The 19,444-nt window shown below is 38.9% G+C and overlaps 1 protein-coding gene across 3 annotated transcripts in view; it reads right to left on the bottom strand.

Moving 5' to 3' along the window:
- The window catches only part of TBC1D14 (TBC1 domain family member 14), a 64,930-nt gene that overhangs the window by 10,120 nt on the left and 35,366 nt on the right, over positions 1 to 19,444 (bottom strand). For all 3 annotated transcript variants that reach the window (XM_082760373.1, XM_082760374.1, XM_082760375.1), the window contains 9 exons: positions 17,953 to 18,071; positions 15,857 to 15,939; positions 14,043 to 14,160; positions 12,369 to 12,475; positions 11,365 to 11,445; positions 10,010 to 10,104; positions 8,915 to 8,986; positions 7,403 to 7,531; positions 4,265 to 4,374 (listed from right to left, as the gene is read on the bottom strand). In XM_082760373.1, coding sequence (XP_082616499.1) covers positions 4,265 to 4,374; positions 7,403 to 7,531; positions 8,915 to 8,986; positions 10,010 to 10,104; positions 11,365 to 11,445; positions 12,369 to 12,475; positions 14,043 to 14,160; positions 15,857 to 15,939; positions 17,953 to 18,071 — 914 coding nt within the window. The remainder of the gene's footprint in view (positions 1 to 4,264; positions 4,375 to 7,402; positions 7,532 to 8,914; positions 8,987 to 10,009; positions 10,105 to 11,364; positions 11,446 to 12,368; positions 12,476 to 14,042; positions 14,161 to 15,856; positions 15,940 to 17,952; positions 18,072 to 19,444) is intronic.

The raw sequence follows: 19,444 nt of genomic DNA, 5'->3' as shown, positions 1-19,444 counted from the left end.
CATGGGTCCTTTTTGAAAGAGATGCCTTACTTGTGGCAGGTAGCCGCCGATAATCATTCTGCTGTACCTTTTAATTAAATTCTTATGCCCTTGACGTCCTGCTGTCATAGAAGGCAGTGAACTGGCAGGGGAGCTGCACTCCCTAAATCCCCTGCCAGCCCCAAGAAAGCCCACAGCAGCATTACATCACTTGCGTAGTGTTGCTTTTTCCTTGGCACGTATCCCTCCAACAAATGATTTGGGCATAACAATTTCAGCGCCGTTCCCTGCGGCACCGGCTACGCGGAGGAGCACAAAGGAGCCCAGTCGATCCCACTGCAATTGCAGGAGGTTTCCCAGCAACTGGGCTGCGCGGCGCTGGCTACTGGAGTCCCCCCAGAGCTGGCACCAGCTGAGATTTGCTGCACACATGCCTGCACAGTAACCATGCCAGCCACCGGAATAGACGCAGGCGTCACTCTGGAGCTCAGAGCAAACATGCATTTAAATAAAAGTGATGTTGTCAGGGGAAGGCTGCTTCTCTGAGATTTTTACCCACAACCAGGAGGTCTGTCTGTCTGAGAGAATTCACTGGGCGTGGAGTTGCACAAGCAAGGCTTCACCGTATTCTTCCTTGAATGAAACAGAACTGAAATTTCTTTCTTTCCACAAACAGCTTTGTTTTTCACAGAGTACTATCAATATTACAGCAAATTCCTTGTCAAACCGGCAGTCACTCAGGAGCCACCGGCAACATTAGAAACGAAATTTTAAAAAGTCCTTTGCTTTAATAGGTACTCACTTGCAAAGACAGTGACCATTTTCCCCATTTTCCCTTACATCTTTCCTATATTACTTCCTGGCTAGTTCCCTACTAACTATAATGGAGGGACAGCAGAGATAAACTCCAATTCTCATTAATTTCCAGCAGCTATTAAAAAGACCTAAATCTGCTTCCTATGGGATCAAAGGATTTTCAAAGGATAGGGTATATAGATATATATTCAGACATATTTATATGTATAAATACATACATACACATACACACATACATTTAAATATCATACCAAAATCTCACACAGCTGAACACCAACCCCACTGCCTAACAAGACTGAAGACATGGTTGGACAAGCTGACTAGCTCAAGACAAATGTGCAGAAATTTAGTATAGGATTGGACAGGACTACTGTAAGTAGTCCTCATTCCTGAGGTTTTATATCGTTTCAACATCTTTCCTCTTGTCATTGGATATACCAACCCCTGCCCTCTTCCTTTCCTTCTATCCTATTCCAGCATTTTTCTGGCATTTTCCTGCTGTGCAGTAAAGAAATCCAGTTCAGTTTATATTCTCAGCCTTCAGTCATAAAAAACGTTCTGATAGCATTTATACATGCTGGGAGAAATGAGCCTATCCATCACACTCCTCCTCACTCCCCTACTCACGTTGCATTAAAATGTAATCCCAGTGTAACAGCAAAGTCAAACAAAACCCATGCAACAGTACGCTCTGTGCAAGAGGGATGTGCACATGAAAGGAACTCAAAGGCAGCAGGAAGCCTGTATGGATGAACAAGGAGCTCCTGACAAAAGCATACAAAAAGAATAAGGAGGGGAAGATGTCGCCGGAGAAATACAGAGACACTGTCTGAGCACGCACAGAAGAGATTAGGAAGACCAAAGCCCAGCTGGAGTTAAACCTGGCTGTGGCTGTTAAGGACAACTAGAAGGGCTCTATACAGGTGCATCAGCTGAAAAAAGATTAGGGAAAACACGGGCCTGCTGCTAACAGGACAGGGAAGCTGGTGAAGTGGGACATGCAGAAGGCTGTGCTACTCACTGCTGCCTTCACCTCAGTCTCTACTGAGAAGACTTGCCTTCAGGAATCCCAGATCCTTCAGAGCAGTGGGAAAGTCTGGAGCAAGGAAACTCTACCCTGGGCAGAGGGGGTTCGGTTTAGAACACTTAAACAAACTGGGCACACACATGGGCCCTGGTGAGAAACCCCTGAGTGCCAAGGAAGCTGTCTGGTGTCATTGTGAGGCCGCCCTCAATGATACTTAAAAAGATCATGGTGACTTGGAGAGGTTCCTGAGGACTAGGCGACCTTATCAAGGGCAAAAAGATGATTGAGAGAAGTCAGTATGGATTTCTGAAGGCAAAATACTGCCTGAAAAACCTGACAGGCTTCTATGATGAGATGACTGGCTTGGTAGATGAGGAGTGGATACTGTTCATCTCGATTCTAGAATGATTTTCACCACTGTCTCCCATAAAATCCTGACTGATGAACTGATGAAGTATGGACTAGGTAAATGAAGAGTGAGATGGACTCAAAATTGGCTGAACTGCCAAGCTCAGAAAGTTATTAATCAGTGGCACAAACTAAAATTTCAAGCCAGAACACTGCTACAGTACTCCGGGGTTTGATACTCAGCCAATACTTTCAAGTAATTTAATTACAGACATAGATGATGGGTCAGACTCCACGCTCAGCAAGTTTGCAGGTGGTACAAAACTGGGAATAGTGGTTAATCCACTGCTCTAGAGGAACACACTGGAGAAATGAGAGAAATGAGCTGAGTCTCATGAAATGAAAAATGAGTTTCGTGAAGTTCGACAAAGGGAAATGACAAATCCTGCAGCTGGGCAGGAAAAAAAAAAAAAAAAAAAAAAAAAAAGCCCAGGCACTAGAATGCACATGAAGCCAACAGGCTGCAAAGCAGCTTTGAAGAAAAGGACCTGGAGATCCTGGCGGACAAGAAGTTAAGCATGAGCTGGTAATGTGCCTTGGGGACACACAATGCCAACCCCCGGGGCTGCAGCAGGAACAGCACTGCCAGCAGGCCAAGGCAGGCGACCTCTCCTCTCTTGTCAGCACTGGTGAGGCCAGCACAAGGGACACAGACAGGCTGGCACAAGTCCAGCTTGCCACAAATGTCATTAAAGGCTCGGAACATCTGATAAACGGGGAGAGGCTGAAAGAGCTGGGTCTGTTCAGCCGTGAAGGGAGATGGCTTGCAAGGTGTAAAAATATTCAACAGGAGGGAGTAAAGAAGATTGAGACAGACTCTTCACAGTCATATCCTGTTAAAGGGCAAGAGCCAATAGGCACAAATTGAGACCAAGGAAGTTCTATTTAAACATGAGAAAAGAAAAACTTCACTGTGACAGTGGTTAACACTGGAACAGGTTGCCCGAGTCTCCATCCTTGAATATATTCAAAACCCTACTAGCCAAGGTCCTGAGTAACCTCCTATAGCTGACGCTGCTTTCAGCACTGGGTTCGGACCAGGTGATCTCAGGCACTCCACGATACTGAGAAAGCTCACCTAGTGAAACTTCGAGCTGTGCAACTGGACAGAACAACTCCAAAGGGATTTCTGTTCAATGGATCAGAAACATGATCAGTGCTAACAACAAGCTCTGAAAGATCACAGGGACATTGAGAGCTTGGTTCCGATAGAAATGGATTAACAGTCAAAAACATTTTCTGAAATATCAACTTATCAATCTCAGAAAAAAAAAAAAAAAACCTGCTGCTACTGGGAATTTTGTCTTTTACTGAAAGTATTTAGTCAAACACTTGACAACAGAAGAAGCTGTCAACAATTTAAAGGCAAGCCAGTTTGCACAAAAAAAGATTTCGTATCTTCCTGAAATTGACAACAAACTATTGATTGCTGAGAAGAGACATTTTAGCTGCCTCCAAACCCAAGCCTGATAGGCACAAATGCAAATACTCAATTTGGAGTACCTAATATCACGATGAAATTTGACAGGTCTGCAAATAAGACCTGTGTCTTTTTCATCTGTAAGGCTGTAATTACAATAGAGCTAAAAAGAAGAGGAATTTCACCAAATTCCTTGTCTACTGAGTGGAATAGCTGTAGTAATTAAAACCAATCTGTGCTGGGACCCTCTAAAGAGGATCTGAGACCACTGAACATACAAGTAGAATGCTTCCCAAGAGTCATTGCTGATCCTTCCAAAAGCCTAGGTGCTTGTTTTCTTTGCAACTTACAGCCTTGGGAGGTGTCCCTGCCCATGGCAGGGGGATGAAATTGGGTGGGCTTTAAGGTCCCTTCCAACCCAAACCATCCTCTGATTCTATGATTCTGTAAGTCTGTGGGAATGATGTGGATTGACAAATTCTGAACACAAGCTAAAGCTTTTATCTTAACAACAGAATACTGCAACAGCCCAAACCACGCCAGCTTATGTCAAGAATAAGACATGGAGCTATAAGCTAGTATGCATATTAGTAATTATACTGTCAATGTCTTACCAGTCAATAAGATAGATATCTGGAGTTAAGTTATTTTTTTTGAAGTGAGCAAATAGCTTTGGCAGATTTTCTTCAAAGAATACCTCAAATGCAGCAAAGTAAGTCAACATCTGCAAAAACAGGGAGAAAAAACAGTTAGCTCTATAATAAATAGACTTCAATATATTATCTGTTGTTGGATTCATGTTCTTCAAAAGAAAAATCATGTGAATTACATGATGGAATACAGAGCTAAACATTTGCGCAACAGACAGCATCTGCAAACACACAGTTTAACATCCATTCTATATTTTGTTCTCACATTAAACAATATCATTATTGTTGTGGGTCTTGGCCAGCTTCCTTTGGAAAGAAAAATAGCATCAGGAGAGAAGTTATTTGCTGATTACTCAAAATAATTATGATAACAGAACGGTACTTTATGTTTGTGGCAGTAACCTAATGTTACACTGAATAACATCCAAGACCCAATGGATTACAAAATTAAATACAAAACTGAAATAATGTAATAGCCCATAGCAAGAGTGATGAGTCCATTTGGCTCCAATCATAAATCATATTCTAATACCAAAGCTTCAATTGTATAACACGTTTTAAAAATGAGATAATAGTTATTTTTACTGTAAAGAGACAGAGAAAGTTCACACAGAAAAGCTGAAGATCAGGACAAAGCACTTATGCAAGAGAAACAGACTCCAACCCCCATCTGATACCTTATCCCCTTAACTGTACTGGTTTTAGCATGAAAACTAGAATGTTATTTTTAATATTTGAATATTTGGATAAAATAGAGATAAAAAGAGGGCATGGAGGAAAAAAAAAAAAAAAAAAAAAAAAAAACCTTTCCTATCCAACTAAGAATTAAAAACAAAAGTCTTTTTTAACTTTTCCACCCTAATCCTCTTACTATTGCAGGAAGAAAAGTTTAACAAAGTCCTTGAATGACTCAGTATTTTTAATTACAATCTCTTGTAAATAAAGAATGCAATAAAGAATGGTTGTGGTATCTTTGAAGTACAAGTTGTACCAGCATGCTTTTCCCCAACACACCATGACAGTAAAAGGGAAGCCTTTTGTGTGAAACCCTTTAAAAGGATGACAGATGCTTACCTGCTTTTTGATAGCCTTACAGAAATGTTTTCCTGTTTCATCTGAATGTAGTGACAAATTCTAGACTACCTTCGTTAATAGCAGCACATAAAAAAATGACTCTCAAGCTAATCTGAGATGGGCAGGCTACGGAAATAGCTGTACCAAGTTAGGTAAAATCTCTAAACCACCTGTTAGCCAGAAAAAGTTTCACAGTAAACAGGAAAATAGAAACCTAGAAACCCACTTTAGAGAACTCTACAACTGAAAACTTCCCAATATGTATTTTTAAATACACGAAGTCCAAGCATCATGTGAGATTCATAGGCATAAAGAAGGAAGCAAGTAATGCAAGACAGTCCTACTTCCAAAATGTTCTGTTTACAAGCCAACACCACAGTAAAAAGAAGTCCTACTAAAGGATATCAGAAGTACATTAAAGCAGGGATTTTTACACATAACTGCCACAATCACATCTGTTGATAGAAATGAAGGCAGCTCAATTAGAAACACGGTAAAGGTTCAGGTATTTATCTTGATTGTATCAACATACAATAAGACATTTACTTAGTAGTAATTAAAAAAATCCAGTTGGAATAAAAATTTAACCAAGAAAATAAATCAAGTGAAATCAGAATAAATTTCTATGATTTCCAAAAGCACCTCTTCAATAAAATAGAAAAAGTAAAATCAATATAAGACAAATTAGCATTTGAGTATTAAGCTGTAAAACTGACAAAAAAGTTCAGCATACACAACAGATCTGAAGATTAACCACAGGAAGACAAAAACATCTCACTTTGTCTCACCACTAGGTACAAAATTTTCCTTGGGGTGTGAATCATGGCTTTGCAATTTCACAGTACGTTAATACTCCTCCATGTAGCACCACCTCTCCTGTTCTGCAAGCATTCTTCTATCACGTAGCCTCTGCTTGTCTAAGCTAACAAAACCAAAGGGCACTATCCAAGGGGAAACTAGAAACACCGTTACAGCTAATAAACATCTTATTCTAGAAAATTTAATTCTGAAACCAGCTTCAAAAGATCTGTATTTACACACTGCATGAGTGAGCATGTCCTCCTTTTTCAAACAGTAGTTATGGAGATGATTGATACAGCTTGTAGCAGTGCTGTCTGAGCTGTTGTACATCTCCCACAGGCATTTACAACTGATGAGACCCAGAAACTGTAACAAGAAATTACACGTGTTTTTCCAGCAGAAAATTACAATAGGATCTCTAGTGTCCCACTGTTTAACCAATGCAAGTGATCACTGTTGATGTTACCCATTCCCCTGCTTTATTTCTCCCATTTAAACCCTTGAGAAAGCTGACCCTATTTTTACAGCATTAATGGGTAAATAAGTGAAAAGGAAATACAGAATGGCATAATTTTTTTGAAATACACTTCAAAAATAAATTAAAATTGTATTTCAGGAGATGAGTCTTACTTTGCTGTGGTACACAAGTAGCCCAGTATACATGCTAACAAAGAATTTCAGACAACAGAGTGTGAATGAGGCACCCAACTTTCACTAAAAACTGGGGAGGACAGGGCTGTCTGCTCATCTGATTTCCCCCATGCCATCTAGAAAACGTAACTGCTACAGAGTAAAGAGATGGGAAATCCAGCTCTTTTGGGAGCCTATTTAAGCAATGTGTTAGTTTGGGATAAAAAGCACCTTCAAACCACTGTTAAAACTATTAAGCTGTTTTCGGCTTTCATCTACAGTGCTCAAATTCAAGAACACCTACAATAATATTCTCATGACTATTCTCTGAGCATCATAAAATACTCAGCAGCTGAACAACTTCATTCACCTGCCTGTTCAAAAGCTTGGTGGGGAGTTTTTAATTCCAGTTTGGTTTGTTTGTTTGTTGAGGAGGGGTAATATGTGTGCCTCTGCTATTTAAAAAACAAAAAATGTTCAAGCATGTTGCCTTAAAATAAATTCAGACATTTTCCAGGCTACTGAGCTCATGTTTCGTTTTGTTTTGTTTTTCAACATATCCACAGTATGTAGACTACAGTTTTATTGCATACTTACAAGGCCATGGTCCACACGGAAAAATGCCATCTGACAGGGTTTATTTAAAAGGTTAGAAAAAGCAATGAAGGCATCTGCAGTATCCAAGTTCAAGATCAATACTGCTGCTATGAATGACATGCCCTGTACCTGAAGAAAGAAAAAGCATCACAATTCAACAAGAACTGTATTCTTTCAAGAACACTGCCCCATTTTGTCATTGCAATCACTACTATTTAACACACTCACTGAGCTATTGAATTTTCAAAACTTTCAGAAAGGGAGGAATTTTTAACCTGCATAACCACTTGGTATTGAATGCTGAGAGCACGGAAGCTAACGATCCCCGCGTTGCCTCCTTTCAGAGACTCCAAGTAAAATTCCTAAAAAAGGCCAGGATGACATCACTCTCAACTATGCAGAATGAAGCCCTTTCTGAAGATCTGAATGAAGATTTTTTTTTCTGGTCCCTCTTCTCATAGGAATAGGGCATATATGTTTTGATCTCTGAAAAGCTGTACTAGGACACTAGAGACTACCCATGTTTCTTTTTCAATCAGTAACCTGGTAGATTTGAAGAGCTGCAATGGCTCATTTGACAACCAGCAGCATTTTAAATTAAGTGTGTGTTTCATTTACCATAAACTCATGATATTGTTACATTTTTCCACAAGCTTATTATGGAATTGGCACAGAACCGAGGCAAAACTCACCCACCCTAAGGGTGTAGTGCTGCCATCACAGGGTCACATGGACCGAGGTGTGACAGTCCTTCCTGCAAACCTGAGGAACGAGCTCCTTCCTAACACAACAACAGGTTCCACGCCAAATGAAGCACACCACCTCATCTGCTCTTCTTCTAGTTTCCAGGCAGTCACGTTCAGATGTTGCCAAGTAGCCAGTGCTACTCACAGAACAGGAATGGTATTTTTCTACATTTGCCTTCTATAAAACAATAGCTCCCAAATAAACGAGCTCTTAAACACATCCCTGCTCTGTAGTTTTCTGTTGTTGTTGTTTTGTTTTTTTCTCCCCCAGACTAAATAAAGTATCTGAAATCCACTTGGTCCTTTCATAATCACTACTTTGAATACTTTGAGGAAGCTCGTGTGGCTGTGATGGATGCTGCTTTACAGACAGTTCCAGAAGCTCATAACCCTAAGGCACAGAAATGCGTATCAAGAGGAGTAAGAAACACAATTCAACAGAACAGCCTCAGTAACACTGCCATTAAGAACAGTGTGTACTTCAAAGGACCAATTTAACTACATCTTCTCTTTCAACACCAATTTTCAAGCACTAAAGATATGTACTTTTGAGCTTTCCAATGACTTAACCTATTAAAAAGTTTAAATTTAGCAGCAGAACCATTATATATGACACACACCTCCCAAGCATGTATTGGCATATAAGCACACAGAAACCCCATAATTATTCACAGAATAATTTAATGCTGGTCTACAGCTGATTAACACACTCTTCCCTCCTCCTTGTTCTCCCTCCCCACCCCACACGAAAAAATGATTCACTTACATAGCCTACATCAGGTCTGTAACAAGTATAGGCTCCTAAAATACTGTGCAACGTGTCATGGTAAGGACCCCCCTGTAATTAAACAAAAACAAGACAATATGTCTAAGTATGTAACAAACATGTTCAAAACCCTTCAGTGCTACAGACAGTATCTATTACTTTCAATTAAAGATGCGTTGTTTCCCTCTAGAGCTCTGAACACCCCCATCTCCTTCAAAAAAAATCTTTAGCTTTACGTTACAGATGCATACAGTTCATTCAATCCATCAGTTACGCATTATATTCTTGTACAAGAGGCATGTAAGCCTAAGAGCCTCAGTATAGCTTAGTAGCTTTTTGACAATTGTGCCAAGAAGGCAGAGCACTAATGAGAACTACTTCATTGTCTATTAGACTAGAGGCAGAATGCAATCATGAAGAGAATGGTTAAAACAACAATATGCTCTAACATACACACACAGATCGTATCCAGCATGACATCTATAGCCAGAAAGAATTTTATGTTGTAGACTATTAACAGCTGCCATATCTTACACGAAGTATGATAACTGGCTGAGAATTTCCAAAGGGAGAAGTTTTCAACCCAAAAATGCTGATTCATCAAAATCTACATTTTTTAATAAGCATGCTGAAATTTGTGTATAGAAAGACAAAATATTTGCTTAAAATGCGTAATTAAAGCACACCAAAAACACACAAATTACATTGGCCTTTCATGGAACAACAGCAAAAAAAGGGTGACCAAATTTTGCTTGCTTGAGCTGTGTTCTCTCTCACTTACCATTTATTTGCAACCTAACAGTGTTGGTTCACTGACTAGGAAATACTAACCTGTATCACCTAGACAGAAACCAGTGTGAACTTAATTAGATGAATCAAGACATAATGATAAGCCAGCAGATTGCTTTTTCCTTCCTCCCAATGAGTACCTTAGAGTTAGTCTCTTCTAAACTTCCAAAAGCTCTAGGAACTTGTTCTCTCAAGAGGTCTGTTCCTTCAGATTTGATCACAGTGGGCTGTTTCAACCCAGGGATGAACAAGATTTTGTAAACTTAATTTCTCTGAGTATTCATGATAAAAGTTAACATTACTTACCTGCTGGAATATACAGAGATTAGGAAACGTTCTTGAGATATCCAGTTTTATTAACTCCAAACTTGCTTCTCTGTCAGCTGCAGAAAATCCAGCATCTACAAAAGCCAAAATTACAGCATTTATTACATAGGTCACTGCACGCTATTCTCCCCCCACACCGTATTATAAAGCAAGGAGGGAAAAGAGAAAGAGACAAGGCAAGACATGCCAGGGATGTCACTTGTATCCTTTGACATATGAAAAGACATATGCAAGCCTGTTGACCTATGACCCTTAGCCTTCAAAGAGGCTTCCTAATGCTTATTGAAGTAGATGCCTCTGTGGGTAGGTCATGATGGGCAGAAGATCTACAGGGATCTATAGGATGGATGTCAGCTATCTTTATTACTATCAGCTCTCTTTCCAAAATCATGTTTATTTACTCTTCGTATGTGTTGTTAAAGTTAATGTCACCACAATACACTCTAACTGAAATGGATCTCACACAAAGTAAATTTCTAAAGCATTAGAGATCCAAAAGTTTCATTTCTACTTTGGCTGTCCTGGTTAAATATGTTAAGGAGCTACCTACTGCTACACAATGAAGAATCAAAAAAACAAAGAATTGTTACTTGCAAATAGTATTAGCATATAACAATCAGGATAACAATGAGGATATACATCCCAGAAAATAAAGTGCAAGATAAAGCTGGAAATGTACTAGATGTTGTTGCACTTAAGATGCAGGAAACCAAATCTCAAGAGAACAAAGCAGGGGGGTTCCAATTAAAAACATTTTTTTTTCTGTTGATAAATACCAGTTCTCCTTTTTCTGCTCAGAGTGTAATTACTCACCAAAGGCAAATTTCAAGCATCTACATATACAGTTTAACACTCACTCAAAAAATACAACTCTTTTAATCAATTAGTAAATCTCAAACCACTTCATGTGCAAAAATAAATTGCTGCTCTCTGAAACATGCCCCAGAGACAGACTCCAAGATGCACTATGGGACCAAACTGTAACTTTCCACTGCTATTTGAGTCTCAATTCCAAAACTGCAGATGCAGCAAAATATTTTAGTGTTGCAATCCAATTTATAAGCCCCCAAACCTTCCTAGTTTTCCTACAAATTAATATCTGTAATACCAGAACTGTATCTGGAGATAGTTTTTAAAGAAAAATGAACAAGTTTGATGTATTAAGAATACAGCTCATTTTGCTTCCACAAAAAGCTTTATTTTTTTTTTCCAGACTCATCTTTATAGATGAATTTTTTTGTTGTTTAAAATCTGTTATTTACGGAACAATTTTACCAAGTCTTGTATTTTGTAACACAGCATAAATTATTAAATTATTAAAACGAAAAACATACCTTCACATTCTACTTCAGCCGTTCCTGTGCTAAGTGATCGCCATTTTTCTTTGGCACGAGCCAGGCAAATATCATACAGTTCTGGAAAAAGAAAACCAGAAAACCAAAGCTGCTATTTGCATACACGCATGCCCACTGTTGGGTTCTATCCACTTACCATACGTGGTACCATATGTAACCATACGAGCAACGTTGCTGCAGTCATTACAACCAGCAGTACCTCTAACACACTAATTGAATTTTTAAGTAGATTATGGTTCTGAAAGACTTGTTCCACTGACCTGTAATTTACGAGCCAGAGGAAAGTAAAGGCAATCTAGGCACCAATTATGTTCTGTGTTCAAGCACTTACAGAGCTCTGACATTCAAAGTTACAGTCTGAATGGATAACTAGGATAAGCCTAGCAAATTCAATGCAAGAACTAAAGCTACGGTAACTAAAACAAACACAGAAAAGCAGCACAATACAGCAAGAGGACAGGCAGTCCACAGCATTTCCATATTATAATTAATTGGAAGCAAATGGAATTAATTGCTCTTTCAGACCTGTTTTCCTGTAGTCCAAAGCAGCACGCTATTTGTTTTCACAAACATACACATGAACAAAAGCACAGATTTTCCCAGAGGTTTTTTAATCTCACACAAGCCTAACATCTTGATCTAATTCAAGAGAATGCATAGTCATAGCCATTACAAAATGAACAGCAATCCTAAATTAGGAAAAAAAAATCTTGAGTCATTAATTCCAACCATCTCCACCTAACATCAAAGCAAGACACAGAGATGGTAATGATCATAAGCAATTCACAGCAGCAGCCCTATGACAACTAGGAGATTAAAAGATACAGTATTTTTGAACAAACCATGTAAAAGCACCACCAATAAAACCTAATTAACTAATACCTCATGCTCAGAAATCACGTTCTGATACCTCATAGTATATACAAGACTATCCCCTTGTTATTTCCCTTGACAGCACAAAGTGGTCAAAACAACAGTCTCACCATGGGTGATGTTTAACTCGTTGCCAATTGCCAAGCTCCAGACTTTGCCTCTCACGCTCGGTGGAATGCCCTGCCACCACAACTCTCGAACTTTACGGGAACAACACCTGTTTAAAAGAAAATGTATTCTCCTAAGAAATATTTCATTGTCAGATGAATCATCAGTGTGCCCTCCTAGCATGGCTGAAGGGATACAGACCAAAACGAACATCAGTGGGCCAAAAAGTCAAACAAGATCCTCGTGTATCGATTCTTTAGGACTATTTTGCTTTGAACTGTAAAGGAAAGCTTCATTCCTTCCAAGACAATGACTTATTTTGACAGGAGCACTACAGTCACAGTAACTGCAATCTGCCACCAACACGATCAAGCCAGAATCAGAAGGGACAGAAATGAGCGAAAAAGAGATCCACACCTCTGCCACTGCATAGCCTTAAGTCTGGAGAGGCCTAAAGCTCCATGTAAAGGTAAATACAGAAACAAGCTACAGAGGTCTATCCTCTCCCCTCACTCATCACCCCCTTGCGCAAATGAGACGTGCAGTTTTCTATCCGGCTGTGCAGCTTTAACCCGCCAGCAAAACATAACAAGATGCAACAGTAGGAGGGAGCATGAGAGGCATTTTAGCAGAACACAGGCTAGGGCTGACATTTTCCAATCTGAGAAGGTCAAAGGAGGAAAAGGTTATCACTGAAGCACCAATTAAAGTTTCTGGGAGTGACAAAGAACACAGTAATGCTTTTACCTAAATGCAGACTCTGAATTAAAATGTAAAATGTGGAATACACTGGGTAATTTCTGTATTTGTAAACTGGTAACAGGAAAAGGTGTGCTTAGTTTTACAATAAAAACAAGCATCTTCAAACAGCAAATAGATGGGCTTTTAATCTACAGTTTCCTTACAGGGAATCTACTGTTTCAGTTCGATTAAATTTTCCAATGATTTCCATCAATACTTTTAACACGTTCTCAGGACAACTGAATCCCACGATCCAGCAAACTGCAGTTATAAAAGACATGGAGTTTTCAGTTGTTAGGCTGTTTTTTCTCACGTGGGATGGGGGGGGTTGTTGTTGCTTTTGTCTTTTCTTTTTTTTTTTTTTTTGGAAATGACTAGCAAAATAGCAAAATCCATGAAAAACCTGGGGAGTGAAAGTAACTTTCCAGTTGCATGTGCTGTGTCTTAGTAGAAAATCTTTCAGTAATCAATTTTTTTCAGTAACTTTTTCACTACTCTTCTTTTCCATCACTTGATTATCTCTGTAGGTATGCCACTAATTAGATGCTTAATAGTACCGTACACATACTTCAATCCACATCTGATACTGAAACATCAAGCTCAAGTAGTCAAGGAAAGCTCATTTCTGATAAACCCACGGCGTTTAAGCATTACACTTTCTGCTCTTACATTTTCTACCACAGACCACTTCTCAGTGTGTCAGTTTCTGAATACTCTCAACCTCCATTAAAGACAAGTAATTGCAATTAATTAGAACTGCATTGCTTTTAGCCACCTTATCAAAATAAGGCAGCTGATGTTGTTCATTTTCTTTGTAGTTGCCCAAAGGTGACTTTCAAACAAAAGCTTCCGACTCTATTTACAATTATACAACTTCTTTCTACGACACAGACTTGACAGCTTTAATTAAAACTCAGTATAACATACTGTCTTACATAGTTTCCCAGTTGGGCAAGATTTCATTGTTCCAAGTTAAAACAGCATTGCCTATGCTGTCCTCCAGCTTACAGCGCTCCTCCAGTTGTTTCTTTCTCTTCTGGGCTTCTTTAAGCTCTGCGGGAAAACAATTTCCTTTTCAATTTAATAAAGCCAGGAAACAAATAATTCAGAGTTAGCTACACGGGACTACATTGCCATGTACAGTCACCTGATATACACGCAAATTTACAGCAGACTGTTCTGATTCTAAAACTTTAACATATGGTTTATCTTGGTGTCCTACATCACAGATCTACATACTGGAAACTTTCAGAATAAGACCGTACATTTTTCATGTTCAGTTTAAATGCATTTTATATTTTCCTATTCCCATTCAGTATTTCTTCCTGAATCATCAGTTACTGTTTTTTTCCCACAAGCAAATTTGTTAGACAAGCAATTTAACAAATGCAGGCAGGCGCTCTTTATAGCATCACAGTGGAAATACAGAATGTGTGCACGTGCACACACCATCAACAATATGGGAAAGTACTGACGTGGCAAGGAAAACTAACGGAAGAACACCATGTACCAAGGTCTTTGGAAAAAACACATACAACCCGACGGGTCCGCTTTAAAGCCCAACAGAAGCTGTGCCTGGACCATGCTAACCGTCTCCCAATACGTTCAGCTTTGATACCAGCTCTTTTTAAGTCTGTCTAAATGGGGGCTTGCATTTTTCTCTGTATGAGAACAACGCTTCCACACTTTGATTTGCTGACCTCTACACAACACATCACTCTGCCAAGTTGTTCATCTGAGGAGTGGCCATAGGGAAAATGTTTTACTGGGTATTTATATGGGCAGAATGACGTACTCCCATCCAGTAAAGACAGCACAGAGGTTTGGCCCAATGCCTAACCTGAGCATTACTCCATTTTTTTTTCCAAACCAACTATCATATATGCAACAAAAGAACAGATAATCTCCCTTGGGCTACTAACCATTATATGGATATACTGACATGGGAGTCACACAACAGAAGAGGATGAATTTCCCTGGTAGATCTATGATGTTCAAATGGCCTATTTTTATTAAAATGTCAACTGCAGAAAGCAAGGAAGTTTTAAGTTCCTATCATCTTCCCACCGTTTCATACGGCTCAGGGGTTTGGCCGGCAGCAAAAAAAATATTTCCAGAAGCTCTCCCTGGACACACAACTTCCAGGAGTTCCAATTTCCCATTATTGCAATGCTTGGTTTTATTAGAAAACTCAGATGGTCAAAAATACCTGCAGGAAACCACTACTGTCAGCTCCACCTGATGTGCACAGTACAATGTTACTTAGACACTTTTGTAAACAATGACAGATAAGAACCTTAGGAAGGTTGTAAATCTGAAGTGGGAGACAGAATATCAAATAAAATAAAGACATTTCCTATCTGCAAAATGTATGTAATTACATACTACAGCCTCAACAAACTGTTCCTGACACAAAACTATCAAAGATTTTTAGTTCTCTAAAAAAATCTACTCTTAATTTGACTGATAGGCTAATTCAATATATTAGTATTTTTTTAAACCTACAGACAGATGCTACGCAATTATTTCAGTTAGAAATTCTTTTAAAAAATAATTCTTTCCTGGTAGGTTCTTGGAATGTTTTTCAGATGAAGGAGGGGCTTTTTGATGAAACTACTTTTATCTTTCCCTCTTCCCTGGATTGATTTTCTCTCATGTTACAGAAAAACTGAATGACACAAGTGTATTTCAGGTTTAGAAAAACCCCTCAACTTCATTGCTCTCCTCTGAAGACAAGAAATTCCATCACCTCTTTTTTTTGCTTGAACCACCATTTCTTCGTACTGTTGTCTGTGTTTCTGAGCTTCTTCTGCTGGTTTTGCTGGGAGGTTCCTTAAATTAATAAAAAAACAGCGTTTAAAGTTGGCATGCCTGTCTAAAGATAATTCTAGACACTTCTAATAGAAAGGCATAATGCTGTCTCATGTCAAAATATGTGATCAAAAAGTAGTCCAACAGATTCTTGGAAATATCTTTTTTGCCAGAGTCAGCAGAAGAAAAGGAAAGAACACTGACCAGCTATGACTGACTCCTTTTATACACAAAATATGCTGACTAATTTCCTTTTGTTTGGTAATTTCAGCATTTTTATTATTAAACCAACTGAGCCCACAGACTAATCTTCATAAATAAAGGGAAAACAGTCGTATCAAGCTGGTGGTTTTATTTTTAAACTGATCTCTACAGATAAAAGCAGAAAACTTTATTCACTCACTGTGTACCTCGCTTAAGAACTACATCCATAATTTTCTTTACTCATGCAGTAATCACTTGCCACACCAGCTTCCTTTTCCTCCCTGATCTCAGAGACCCCATTTTTTTTCCGGAAGGTTTAGCTCCTCGCCCTCACTTGTACAGCAGTAAGCGGAGCTGGAGTCATTCCATATATTCTCCATTTCTTAATGACATTGTCATATATGTGAGATGATGTATCTGTTAAGATTCCGTTAAGATGCAACCTTTTCCAGTTAAAGCTAGAGAGACCATATAATATTAACCGATTTTTCCCTGGAAGTTTTACCTAAACCCTACAGGTGAGTAGGAAACCAGGAGCAGCCATTTTGCAAAATATCTCGCTGCATTTCTTTTGGAAATCTTAAATTTTCTTTTGTTGCAGAAGATCAACAATAAATTACTTAAATCCTAACAGGTTTGGAAAAAAAAAAAAAAAAAAAAAAACGTAAACTAAGTAAACAATTCAGAGAGATTTTTTTTTTTTTAGACAGATTCATTAAAGGACATGACTGTTGCTCAGAACAGTTTCCCCCACTAGACAAAAGAATGATGATTCAACTGTCTAGAATCTTTTAAAACTTTTTTGCTAGAAGCTCCTCAGCTTAACAACACTGGGGAAAAAACACAGAATCTGAATGCTGTCCTGTCACATAGCATTAATTCAGTCTAGCTGAACGCTGTATGTCTCAAAGCATCGCACATAGAGAATGATTTTAAGAGACAGGTTTTAAATAAAACAAGTAAGCTAGTACATATTGTTTCCAGCTGTACACAAGAAAACCTGCTATAACAAATAATCACTTAGGTTGTTCTAGATGTTCCAAGAAGTCTTGGCATGTAGCCTACCAGCCAAAAAAGGTCTTAAATGACCCTACACTAAACTAGTTTGATATGAGCATTCTTCATACACATTTGTTGATGAAAGCAAAAATTGGTACAAAGAACTGGCATAGCACAGTTCTTTCTACCAATGCACAGCAATGTTAAAAATGCAGACAACACGTCTGGAAAAATGTGTATCGTTCATGAATTGTCTAAATATGACTGAACTTGTGAAATTTAGTAAACCACGGTAAACTAATCTTCTGGGGTTTGGTCTGCAAAGACCAGAGTCTCTTTGCAGTAACAGCAGCAAGCAACTTCTCAGGTACTTGTCAACCTTTATAACATGATGCTGATCCCACTGCAGAACAATCATTATATTCTTTCATTATTTATGCGGGTTTGGTCTTTCTCTGTGCAAACAGGACACCATATCCTTGCTTCTAAATTTCTTTAGCATATACCAGCTTCATTTTTATCTTTATGTTCTCTCAGGGAAAAGAAAAATCCCTTACTCATGTTCGGAAGCTAGAATTACTCAAAACTAAAGCTCTGCTCTCCTAATTATCATCTTCCACTAAATGGCACAGCTTTTACTACAAAATAACACTACTTTTGTTTGAATAATTTTCCTCATAATTACTCCACTTGCACATACACTAGCCTGAAAAAAAAAATGTTTTTAAAATTAAAATCACTTGTGTGAATTAAAGTGATCAAATACAGTAAGAAAAGCTTTGCTAGCCTCATTTTAAAGGGACCCTCACTGAGGTGCTTCCCAAAACTTACGCTGGTCTGTCCTCTAAAATAAGTGCTGTAGTGGAGAGTGGTTCAAAATCAAGATTCTTCCTCACATTCTGCTTAGGAGAGAGTGGTCTGTGAGCTCGACCAGTTTTTTCTTCATATTCCTATAGAAGCAAAAGAGGAGACAAGTTACAAGAGTGGAGGACACCACAGTGCGGCACAGGAGATTTTACACAGGGTCTGTAAGAGTCATCAAGATATTGCTTTCAAATTTCTGCCCAACTGCAGTCCCTTTTAAGCTTTTCAGCTAGCATCACCTCAGAACTGAAAACAATGGTAAAATTTAAGTGTAGGAATGAGTTTCCATGTTTTCTTTCATTACTTCTACTCATACAAGCATCTCACATTCCTCTGGCTGGAAGCCTGCACTAATAAAATACTGCTAAGTATGAGCTTTTGAAATAGCACGAACCATCTGAGGTATAAAATAAGACCTATCTAAAATATTTTTATTTACGTGGTTTTGAAATTGAAGCCAAAACTGCTGGAGTTTTAAAGTCTCATTGTAAGATTTCTCCTACCCACGCTATTTTCAGATGCAAAAGGTCGGTGACAGCAAAAATGGTTAAAATTATGGTCAAAAAGAGCCCTCTTATAATGCCCTGAAGTATGACAACCCTAAATCATAACAGAGCATAACACTAACTTGTGTTTATAATACAGACACTGGCACACCACAGCAAGTCTAGCAAAGAGGCACCCTGATGCTAGGACAACACCTGAATTGAAGCTGAAGGAACTGGTCTTGTGCAGCCTTCAGAGTTTCTGCCTGGAAATCCCTTCTTCACAGGGATTTCCAGGCAGAAACAGCAGGGTGGTAAAGATGTTACAAGGTCTCTGAGGTGTTTGGATTTACAACATGAAGACAACAACTGCTACAAGTTCCCAGAAATGAGGTAGAACCTCCAACCTAGAAGGCATTCAAAATTCAGGTGGATGAGGGCCCTGGGGTCCTGATCTAAGCAGGCTCTGGTCTGAGAGGGGCCTCAGACCTCCAAGAGGTCCCTCCACGCTGAATCAATGTCACTGCAATCAACATTTGAGGACTAGGGTAACACATACCATACAATTTTTTCCTGCAAACACCGTTTTGGAAGAAAATGCAGAAAACCCACGATCTAATGGAATGAAACAACCTTTACACAGCTCCCTTCTATCCCAAAGTGTGAAACACTACAGCAAGCACTAAGTACAGGAACAAAGATGGCCAAAGAGTCCTACAGAAAAATAAAATGTGTATCATAGATACTTTAAACTTTATCATTAGTTCTGTCACTTCCAAAAAATGCCTGCTTTGCTGTACAGCTTGTTTATACCATATTACATAAAAAAGAAAACACATGCACAATACTCTGAAAACTCAGCACTGCAACTGAGCACTATGCACAGTGTCCCAAACACGGTCTCTTCCTCCCCTTTTTCCTGTTAGCGCAAACAGTTCCTCAAACAGTACTGATTTCTTTGTCAACCTAGCCTA

This window comes from Aythya marila (genome assembly GCF_965140915.1).
Source record: "Aythya marila genome assembly, chromosome: 4".
NCBI classification, from domain to species: Eukaryota; Metazoa; Chordata; class Aves; order Anseriformes; family Anatidae; genus Aythya; species Aythya marila.
Note: the sequence above shows the minus strand (reverse complement) of the source record. Positions and strands in the feature narration are given on the sequence as shown.